Genomic DNA, 12,130 nt, shown 5'->3' with positions numbered 1-12,130 from the left:
AGTGGGTGTGTGAGTATGAGCTTGTTTGTTTGTTTCTGTGTGGTGGGGCTGTTTGTATGTCTGGATTGTACCCATGTTCTGTAGAACAGCTCCTAGCTAGACTAATATTTTCAGAATGAAATGTGATTTGAAACTGGTGAGCTGCCTCTCCCTGGCTGCTGTGGTAATGTCAGTGCTTCGTGTTGTTTTCTCTCTACCCTTCATAGACCTGGCCCTGGGTTTGTACTGCTGCAGCTGGGTCTCATTTATTCCAGTGGGCACCCTGGCGCAGCCACCCCTGGCATAGCACATCCACCCCTGGCACATTCTCCTCTGTTGGTTGTGCTCCCTGCTTCTGCCTCTGCTCCCTYCTCCCCTGCCAGTCCACACTGGGCCTGATTGATAATGAGGCAGTTTCCTGGGTCCTGGCCCTTTTCCCTCACCCCCAACTCTTTTTTTCCCTCTTTCATGCTTTTTGGAAAAGGGCCTCCCTACTAAGCTCAAGTCAATGGATGTAACCACAACTATCTCCTCCATTGCCTGGTTGCTAGGCAGCGGGGCAGTATTTGTTTTGCTCATATCCCTGGAATTGTCTGGTCTCTGTAAGTGGAGCTTGATCCCACTGTTCTCTTCCCCTCCCCCCCATGGGAAACTTATGTTTACATTGCCAGAGCAAGTGAAATAGATAATAAATAATAAAACATGAACAGTAAACATTATTTTGGAACGTTTGTGAGTGTAAAGACATTTCAAATGGCATATGTCTATATAGAGTTGTAACAATGTGCAAATAGTTAAAGTAAAAAGGGAAAATAAACATAAATATGGGTTGTATTTACAATGGTGTTTGTTCTTCACTGGTTGCCCTTTTTTTGTGGCAACAGGTCACACGTCTTGCTGCTGTGATTGCACACTGTGGTATTTAACGCAATAGATATTGGATTTGTTTTTACATTTTTTGGGGTCTGTGTAATCTGAGGGAAATATGTGTCTCTAATATGGTCATACATTTGGCAGGTTAGGAAGTGCAGCTCAGTTTCCACCTCATTTTGAGGCTACAGTATGTGCACACTGTAATGAATACTCAGGGAGAAAAAGGTGTAGATTCACGTGCAGAGCGCGGCAGGTGTTTATTTCGCCTTCACAGAAGGCAGGAACCGTGGTCACAGGCAGGAAATGGTCATACACAGGTAGACAAACAGGCAGGTGAATCAACTAGGACTGAAGGCTATAACTGGTTTTCACAAACGAGCTAGGAAAAGGCTTAGTAGAGTCAAAACAAACAATACCTCAAAGTCACAAACAGAATGAACTGAACTAAATAAGGAGCTGATGAGACCAGGTGAGTAACTAACACAGTAACTAACACTAACACATCAATGAACAAAAATGAAAGACAGGGCTACGTTCAAGAACACAAAGAAACAGGGCTACGTTCAAGAACACAAAGAAACAGAACACAAGGTTGACTAAGTAAATAAATACAGAACTTTACACACACTGCCCAGTCTTCTCGTGAGAGCCTGGTCTACCTACGGCGTCCTTTCTCAATTCATGTGTTTCTTTACCTAATTGGTATGTCAAATTTTATATTCCTTTTGATAGCATAGGAGGCCCTTTTTGCCTTGTCTCTCAGATCGTTCACAGCTTTGTGGAAGTTACCTGTGGCGCTGATGTTTAGGCCAAGGTATGTATAGTTTTTTTGTGTGCTCTAGGGCAACGTTGTCTAGATGCAATTTGTATTTGTGGTCCTGGGAACTGGACATTTTTTGGAACACCATTATTTCTGTCTTACTGAGATTTACTGTCAGGGCCCAGGTCTGACAGAATCTGCGCAGAAGTTCTATGTGCTACTGTAGGCCCTCCTTGGTTGGGGACAGAAGCATCAGATCATCAACAAACAGTAGACGTTTGACTTCAGATTCTAGTAGGGTGCTCTAGACTGTTATAGTGCCCTTGTAACGGATGTGAAATGGCTAGCTAGTTAGCGGTGGTGCGCGCTAGCAGCCTTTCAGTCGGTTACGTCACTTGCTCTGAAACCTAGAAGTAGTGGTTCCCCTTGCTCTGCAAGGGCCGCGGCCTTTGTGGAGCGATGGGTAACGACGCTTCGTGGGTGACTGTTGTTGATGTGTGCTGATATATGTTGATATATATATATGTTGAAGAAGGTGAAGGTGAAGAAGCTGCATCCCTGTCTCACCCCACAACCCTGTGGAAAGAAGTGTGTGTGTTTTGCCCATTTTAAATTCACACTTGTTGTTTCTGTACATGGATTTTATAATGTTGTATGTGTTTCCCCCAACACCACTTTCCATCAATTTTTATGGCAGACCCTCATGCTAAATTGAGTCAAAAGTATTTTGAAATCAACAAAGCATGAGAAGACTTTGCCTTTGTTTTGGTTTGTTTGTCAATTAGGGTGTGCAGGGTGAATACGTCGTCTGTCTTACGATAAATTGGTAAAAAGCCAATTTGATTAGAGGTCGACCGATTATGATTTTTCAACACCGATACAGACTTTTGGAGGACCAAAAAAGCAGATTTTTATTTWATTTTTTATTATTATTATTATTTATTTTTTWAATTTAATTTAATTTGTAATAATGACAATTACAACAATACTGAATTAACACTTATTTTAACTTAATATAATACATCAATAAAATCWATTTAGCCTCAAATAAATAATGAAACATGTTCAATTTGGTTTAAATAATGCAAAAACATTATTTAAACCAATAAGAAGAATAAGGAGAAGAAAGTAAAAGTGCAATATGTGCCATGGAAAAAAGCTAACATTAAAGTTCCTTGCTCAGAACATGAGAACATATGAAAGCTGGTGGTTCCTTTTAACATGACTCTTCAATATTCCCAGGTAAGAAGTTTTAGGTTGTAGTTATTATAGGAATTATAGGACTATTTCTCTCTATACCATTTGTATTTCATATACCTTTGACTATCGGATGTTCTTATAGGCACTTTAGTATTGCCAGTGTAACAGTATAGCTTCCATCCCTCTTCTCGCCCCTACCTGGGCTCGAACCAGGAACACATCGACAACAGCCACCCTCGAAGCATCGTTACCCATCGCTCCACAAAAGCCTTGCAGAGCAAGGGGAACAACTACTCCAAGTCTCAGAGCGAGTGACGTCACCGATTGAAACGCTATTAGCGTGCACCCCGCTAACTAGCTAGCCATTTCACATCGGTTACACCAGCCTAATCTCGGGAGTTGATAGGCTTGAAGTCATAAACAGCTCAAAGCTTGAAGCATTGCGAAGAGCTGCTGGTAAAACGCACGAAAGTGCTGTTTGAATGAATGTGTACGAGCCTGCTGCTGCCTACCATCGCTCAGTCAGACTGCTCTATCAAATATCAAATCATAGACTTAATTATAACATAATAACACACAGAAATACGAGCCTTTGGTCATTAATATGGTCGAATCCGGAAACTATAATTTCGAAAACACAACGTTTATTCTTTCAGTGAAATACAGAACCGTTCCGTATTTTATCTAACGGGTGGCATCCCTAAGTCTAAATATTGCTGTTACATTGCACAACCTTCAATGTTATGTCATAATTATGTACAATTCTGGCAAATTAATTACGGTCTTTGTTAGGAATAAATGGACTTCACACAGTTCGCAATGAGCCAGGTGGCCCAAACTGCTGCATATACCCTGACTGCTTGCACGGAACGCAAGAGAAGTGACACAATTTCCCTAATTATAAGAAATTCATATTAGCAAGCAATATTAACTAAATACGCAGATTTAAAAAATATATACTTGTGTATTGATTTTAAAGAAAGGCATTGATATTTATGGTTAGGTTTGGTGCAACGACAGTGCTAAATCATCACCCGTTTCGCGAAGTAGGCTGTGATTCGATGAGAAATTAACAGGCACCGCATCGATTATATGCAACGCAGGACACGCTAGATAAACTAGTAATATCATCAACCATGTGTAGTTAACTAGTGATTATGTGAAGATTGATTGTTTTTTATAAGTTTAATGCTAGCTAGCAACTTACCTTGGCTTTTTGCTGCCCTCGCGTATCAGGTAGTCAGCCTGCCACGTAGGCTCCTCGTGGAGTGCAATGTAAGGCAGGTGGTTGGAGCGTTGGACTATTAACCGGAAGGTTGCAAAAACGAATCCCCGAGCTGACAAGGTAAAAATCTGTCGTTCTGCCCCTGAACAAGGCAGTTAACCCACCGTTCCTAGGCCGTCATTGAAAATAAGAATGTGTTTTAACTGACTTGCCTAGTTAAATAAAGGTGTAAAAAATAAAAATAATAATAATAATAATCGGCCAAATCGGTGTCCAAAAATATGAAAACTTGAAATTGGCCCTAATTAATCGGCCATTCCGATTAATCGGTCGGCCTCTATTTGATATTTGCTCAGTACATTGTTTTCACTGAGGAAATGTACGAATCTGCTGTTAATGATAATGCAGAGGATTTCCCCAAGGTTGCTGTTGATGAATATCCCACGGTAGTTATTGGTGTCAAATTTGTCACTACTTTTGTGGATTGGGGAGATCAGTCCGAGGTTCCAAATATTGGGGAAGATGCCAGAGCTGAGAAAGATGTTAAAGAGTTTAAGTATAGCCAATTGGAATTTGTGGTCTGTATACTTTATCATTTAGTTTAGGATACCAACAACACCACAGGCCTTTTTGGGTTGGAGGGTTTGTATTTTGTCCTGTTGTCACGCCCTGACCGTAGAGAGCTTTATATGTCTCTATTTTGGTTTGGTCAGGGTGTGATTTGGGTGGGCATTCTATGTTCATTTTCTATGTTTTGTATTTCTTTGTGTTTGGCCGGGTGTGGTTCTCAATCAGAGGCAGCTGTCTATCGTTGTCTCTGATTGAGAACCATACTTAGGTAGCTTTTTCCCACATGGTTTTTGTGTGTAGTTATTTTCTGTTTAGCTGTTTTGTTTGCCTGAAAGAACTGTTCGCTTTCATTCTCCTGTTTGTTGTTTTTGTTCGATTGTTTTTTTGGGATTAAATCATGAATACTTTAAACGCTGCACCTTGGTCCACTCTTCCTTCAGCCCACGAGAAGTGTGACACCTCTAGTGCATTCAATGTACAGTGAATTCGGAAAGTATTCAGACCCATTGACTTTTTCCACGTTTCGTTAGCTAACGTTACGTGATGTGAGTGATCTTAAACATGTGTACCACACCTGTTGAATATTGCCGGTGTCAGTAAAAGTCTGCAAAAAAGCATAATGAAATTGGTTAGAGTTATCGCGTTTGAATGTTTTGGTATCTAGTGAAGAGCTCTTCTTTGTCTACACCCATTCAGCATCGTTCACACCCTCTTAGGCTTTAGCCACACCCATCTTGTTTCGCTCCTGGTGTGCACACTTGACACTGACCGATGATTTGTTTACCTCTTGATAACATGAAAACAGCATAACCAGCTCTACTGGCAACAATTTCATTACGCTTTTTTGCAGACGTTTACTGACATCGGCCATATTCAATGTGTACACACGTTTAAGATCACACACGTCACGTAAAGTTARCTAATGAGCCAGCCAGGTAATGTTAGCTAGTTAAACAACAATGAACAAAGTGCCAACAATGCCACAGTGCTGGGAGATAACCAACCAGGTCCAATGTTAGCTAGCTAACATTAGGATCTAACTAGAAAAGCAAACGGCTCTGGGAAACAAATAATAACGCCAGCCAGTTAACGTTAGCTAGTTAGCTAACAGTACACTTTAGCTTGAAATGAAACCACTTTCTGTCAAAATTAGAAACGTGTAWWATCTGAAAATGTAGCTAGCTGACGCTAGACAATCTTACCTGTTTACATCATCATTCATGACGGACGCGTCTCCCTGTCAGGAATGCCATACCACGGTTGCCCTTAGTTTGAAGATGCAATCCAGAGAGAGGTGATTTTTCCATATCTTTAGCTATCGTACTCTAATTCCACTGATTTCAAAACTTGATCCTCCAGAATAGTGGAGATCGACATGTATGCAGCTTCACTACACAGTATATTTTTTTTAAAGCCACGTTTGACAGGATTACCAACACAGACTGACAAGCTCAAATAGACAGCAGCCTTCAATATGGCAGACCAATCCGAACTCCTCTCTCGACATGTCCAGCCCACTCATTATCTCAGCCAATCATGGCTAGTGGGAAGGTTGMTAACTTTTTCTGTGGCTTAACCAATAATGTTCGTAATTTAACAATCGTATTTGTATTTACAGATGGCATACAAGTTTGTTATTAAGGSACATGAAAGTTCACATGTTCGAGAAGGCATTTCTGCCCCAAAAAAGCATTTTGATTAAAAAWAAAWAAAAAAAWRWTCAAACGTCTCTCCTGTGAAGTCGTGACTTGCGCCTAGTTTCCTGAATCGGGTCACATTTGTCATTGTTGTTCATTTTCTGAGGTTGTCTGCTTGACATCTTTAGGTTTGATAGGGAAGCTGAGAGGTCAAATATACTGTTCAGGTTTTCTACTGCCAAGTTTACACCTTTAGTATTACAGTGGAGGGAATGCTGTCACCTCCGGTTAGGTGTTTGTTCCCCTGCGGTTCAGAAACCCTACACGTGTGTCAGCTCCCCTAGCTCTTGAAAATCTTCATTAGAGCAGTGGATGAATGGACTGTTTATAGTGATACAGTACCTCTCAATCTCACACCATAGGAGGTTTTCCTTGTCAGTATGTGAGGTCAAGCGATGTACCCCCCCCAACACACACACACTCCCAGTCTTACACTCAGCACACAGTGAACAATTGTGCTGCCCTGCAGGGAGAAATTCCACGCTGTGTCATGAAGGATTCTGGGCTGTGGAAGCACCATATGGGGGATACAGTGTGTGTGTCTGTGCTACTGTCATCATGCTTTTATTACAGTGGAGGGACGCTCTCAATGGCCCTATATCCACTCACACTCATCCTCCAATCTGAGTTCCTCTGTCAGGCAGGAAGACTAAACATCCTCCTCATAATAGTTTCCCTCTGCACAGCTTTAATCTGCTCAACGACCAGCCAGCCACCATATCACTTTCATTCAAAGGCTGCTGTGTTGAAAAGAGGCGGTCAGAACCCAGGCTCAGATTGTTTCCTCTTTGTAGAGTGAAAGTGAATATAGTCGGAATGGGATTAAGGCTGTTTGTTGTGTTAGAGAGAGGGAGTAGTCCACTATTGGGGCTGTCCCTGGCATTCCTCCATCTGGTGAGATAGAGGGGGAGGGAGAGGGGGGAGAGAGAGAGATGGGTAGAGCAGTGATATCTGCAGGCCCGGTCTTCAACAACAGCCATAACACAGCTCTGAGAGTCCGTGCTGATAGAAGCCCACACTTGAATTTGTTGAATTTGATGCAATTGAATTCTATTACATTTTACCATTCAAAAGACCTGTTCTAGTTGAACAATCAGATAGCACAAGGCTTGCATAGGTTTATGTGGCTTATAATGTAGCACAAATTACTTTGGTTGAGTGTGTGTGTTTGCACTAGTCTAATGTATTATTTTGTTTATGTGTGTACATTATGTGCTTGCACGCATGCCTGTGTATGACTCAACTGCATGTGTGCATGCAACTATGTGCTGTGAACATCATAGCGGTCTTTTGCAGGTTGGCAGGTACATTAAATATTCAAGGTCTTCAGTGCAGTGCTGGCTCGCCTGCACATGCGTCCGTACATTATTAATGCAGGGGAATGGTTCAGGACCACCGTGTGTGTGTGTGTGTGTGGGTGGGGGGAGGGGGGTTAGCTCAGCTTTAATGTTGCAGATCGATTGTAATTGTTTGCATAATTTCTCATTTATTTTTCAAAAAAAAAAATCCCTTTACCCTACCACCCCTACCCAGATTGGAGTAAACTAACAGACAACAATACTTCTACTGCTACTTACAGCTATTTTGGCTCACATCTACAGTATCTGTAGTTAAAGAATTGACATATTCATAATTTCCCCTTGGATTTTCACCCACTGCGGCCAATACACCATTCATTCTGATCTTAAYGACAACCCTCTGATGTCCACAGATGAACCCATCTTTCCCAGTATAATGCCATTTTGCTATTTCCTTTTGCAATACATCCCTCCATTTTACTATGATGTGTTATGAGGGTCCTGATCCTCCCTATTYGTAACATTTCTGACGATATCGCCCTAAAAAKAAATACTTGACCCAAGAGTATAAAGATATTTCCCATTGACTGATCGTGGTTTTTCAGATCCCCTAACAATACAGTTTGCAGATCTGAACCCTGATATTGTGACATAAAAAGCAAGCAACCAATGGACAGTACCAGAAAAGTCTGCACAAGGCTGACTGTTCAATGCCCCATATATTGAGCATTCATTTTATAGAATAGCTTAAATTGGAAAGAAACGATTGATGTGTCAATTGTTGTTTTATATGTCAGTTTATAGAGCCGATGCCATGCCAAGTGATCTTGATGGGTATGGTCTTTTTCACAATGTATTACATCTCAAAGTTACCTTCACATATCAATCAGATGTACTTATAAAGCCCTTTTTACATCAGCCGATGTCACAAAGTGCTTTACAGAAACCCAGCCTACAACCCCAAACAGCAAGCAATGCAGGGGTATTATAGCTGGTGGGCACACACATTTTTAGAGCACAATCTATCAAACCCACACACAYACTTACTAACCTCGTACTCATATACACTAATCTGGTTTTCAGAGGTCAGTATGGAAGGTATCCGTCTATATGAGATACTTGTGTGTTCAGTCAATAGATCTCCTCTCTTGCTGTCATAAACCTCAGTGTTGTACTGTTCCTGTCATTACAGCTCATAATGTCCTCCGCTTTACTGGACAAACTCCAAAGGTTCTATTTACCATCGTCAACATGGCGGGAGGGAGAGAGACAGCGTGAGAGAAAGAAATGGGGCGAGAGCAAGTGAAGGGGGAAAAATGTGTGTGTGTGTGTGTGTGTGTGTGTGGGGAGAGAGGCCTAGCTGGGTTCAGTCACATCACGCCTCTGTGTTAACAGGTCTATGAACTCTCTGGGAGTGTGTTTGCAGCTTGGCTCTATGTAACCACTGGACACACAGTCTGTAGCACTCTCTATAGGCAACCTGGTAGCATTCTGTCTCTCTGTCCCCCCATTTATTTCTATAGAATATCCTGTAGGAAAATCAACATTGGAATCTGCTTTTTATAAAGTTTCCTTACAGTGGACTGTATAGTGTCTGCCTGTGTACAAGGCCTGTGGCTCTAATCTACTCTAGACAATATGTTATTGTTGAAGGATTGTCAACATGCTCAGAAAGAACCATGGGTTATTAGGCTCACATCTCATATGATTTATTCATAACGTATTATTGCTTCAACCCCACCATGCACTTGAGAAAATACACATATTAATCAGTATAGAGTGTACACACACAATGGGCAAGTGCCCAAACATGTATATACACACACACTTTCCACTGTGTCTCTGAGTTACTTCCCTCTGTGTTCAGTTAGGAATACAATTACAATTTCAATTCTCGCTCAAGGCTTGGAGCCTGAGATGCCTCCTCCATTTCTCCTCCTTTTTCTTTATTTCAGCTTATCAACTCAGCCCACATACTGGAGCAGATCAGTGCAGGATGACTTGCTAACTGTTGGGAGCTGAGAGAGTGGCCTCTTTAGAATGCGTAACGGAGCAGAGGATGTGTCTCTTAGATTGGCCGGTTAGCATGGGGACTATAAGGAGGTTTTAAATGGAGAGAATTCACCCAGTCTGACTGTGTGTCTGCTCTGTATTCACATCACTGTTGTGATGGAATGTAGAATGTCAGTGGCTTGTTTTGTTGGTGGAAGATTCTGGTTACTGTTGGGTAACGTGCGATCTGACACATAGACATACACTGCATATAAACAGTGAGTGTTGTTGGGTCAGAGTGACCATGACCCTAGTGGTGGACTGCGGGTCATTTAGCGCTGTGTGATTAGTTAACTACTCAGTGCTGCTGTCCTCTAATCCAGACAGCTAACTACTTAACATTACAGTACAGTAGTGGAAAATAGCCCAATGAGTTTCTTATGGACCCTGAACATGAAACAAGCAACATGACGTCATCTGAAAGAACAGGCCCATATCCTGTTTGTGAAAGTACTCCGACGTTTTAATTTAACGCTAATGATGATTAAGTGCCTTGTCTCAGCGGCTGTGGAGAGGGGGGGTTACAATACGACGGCTTCCTCTGAAGTTAACACACAGGTCGTGCTGTTGACGCAGGAGTTATTGGGTATAGGAAACTCTGTGAAACCCTATGAGACAGAGTGAGGCACCCACTGAGTGGAGAGGGGGCCTCGAGGCATAACAATACTACCGTTTATATTATGCACTACTATAGATTGACATGACTGTTAGGCTGTAACTGGATAGGGAGCGACTGGAAGGAATATGAAAAGAGACAGATTAACTCAGAGAAAGGAAGGAGAGGGAGAGATGCATGTCAGCGTTAAGGCCTGAGGAAGAGGAGGGGGTTTAGATGTGAGGCGGCCTTGCTTGCTGCCTGTTTAGATTTCTCCACTAACGGGAGTGTATTTTTAACCTCTGGCTGTTTTTGTTCTTTGTGCAGGTGCTGGAGAGTCAGGGAAGAGCACTATTGTGAAACAGATGAAGTAAGTAGAGCTCCATGCCTGGCTGGCTGTCTGGCTGTCTGGCTGGCTGGCTGGCTCCTCATTGTTTTTTTTTGCTGCTGTTCCCGTCAAGCATGAGCAATTAACCCAATATCACAACCTGACTCTGATGTCATTGTCAACACAAGCAGACAGGGACAGTACATTCTTAAACTAGATACCCAGAATCCTCTACATATCCTTTCTCATGCTATAATCTATACAAGGTGTCCCCAATTACATTCAGCCAATTTTATTCTTCAGTGGATGATAGTGGGGCCAGAACATAATTATAAATAATTTTTACACTGCAAATTGACCACAAGAAGCCCAAACAGATATAGTATTTGACAAAAACATAATAATTTAAAACCTTGATTACATTGGGATACGATCACGTATGCCTCTTTATCTATGCATGGGAATACTTGGGAATAGATTTTCTAATTTAAAATCACTTTGAGCTGATTTCCTGGTCATTTTACAGTCTTCAATGTCCCCTCCCCGAACAATCTCCGAAAGCTTGGGGGGCCAAATCCAATCATTCGGCCTGCGGGCTGCCTATTGCGGAACCCCATCTGCATTGACCCATCTTGCACTAACTTTTTTGACTCACATACGCTGSTGCTCCTGTTTATTATCCATCTGTTACCTAGTCACTTTACTCCTACCTATATGTACATATCTACCTCAATTACCTCATACCCCTGCACATTGACTCTGTACTGGTACCCCATGTAAATAGCCAAGTTATTGTTACTCATTGTGTATTTATTTCTCGTGTTATAATTTTTTCTATAATTTTTTTCTCTGCATTGTTGGGAAGGGCCCGTAAGTAAGAATTTCACTGTTAGTCTACACCTGTTGTTTACGAAGCATTTTGACATAAGATTTGATTTGATCTATAAAGTGCATACTACTTCCTATACTTACAGTCGTAAGCCTGTTTCTTTCTCAACTGTTAGATAATGGGTTTTGAGGTCTCCCGGGAATGGGCAAGCCCACACACACACACACACACACACACACACACACACACAACACACACACACACACACACACACACACACACACACACACACACACACACACACACACACACACACACACACACACACACACACACACACACACACACACACACACACACACACACTGATAAAAAGGTATGGAACAGAGGAGTTTTTCTCACCATGATTAATGCATTGACTCCTTCCCTGCTAGCTCATATTCCAAGGAGCTACTCTGACAATAGAGTATACAGTTATCTTAAGTCTACGCTGTACAGGATGCTTCCTACTAGCCACGCTGGATCATTGGGAACATATAGAGAAGATACAGGTTATTAACCTGGTAGCAGATCTGGACCTGTATGTTCTGGAGCACATTACTCTTTTGTCATGTTTGTCATGCCAAACATTTATGCACAAACTGGAAAGCACATGGAATACGTTAGTTACTGGTTGGTGCCCTGTGCATCTGAACATCCAGCCAAACACACGCCCCTGTTTTAT

At 41.9% G+C, this 12,130-nt stretch overlaps 1 protein-coding gene across 1 annotated transcript in view; it reads left to right on the top strand.

Moving 5' to 3' along the window:
• LOC111970119 (guanine nucleotide-binding protein G(i) subunit alpha-2) overlaps positions 1-12,130 on the top strand; it is a 120,284-nt gene that overhangs the window by 72,881 nt on the left and 35,273 nt on the right. Inside the window, exon 2 of the mRNA XM_070445626.1 lies at positions 10,577-10,619. Within this exon, the coding sequence (XP_070301727.1) occupies positions 10,577-10,619 (43 nt within the window). The remainder of the gene's footprint in view (positions 1-10,576; positions 10,620-12,130) is intronic.

The sequence above is a fragment of the Salvelinus sp. IW2-2015 genome, linkage group LG11 (genome assembly GCF_002910315.2).
Source record: "Salvelinus sp. IW2-2015 linkage group LG11, ASM291031v2, whole genome shotgun sequence".
NCBI classification, from domain to species: Eukaryota; Metazoa; Chordata; class Actinopteri; order Salmoniformes; family Salmonidae; genus Salvelinus; species Salvelinus sp. IW2-2015.
The sequence above is the reverse complement of the archived record's forward strand: the minus strand, read 5'-3'. Positions and strand labels throughout refer to the sequence as shown.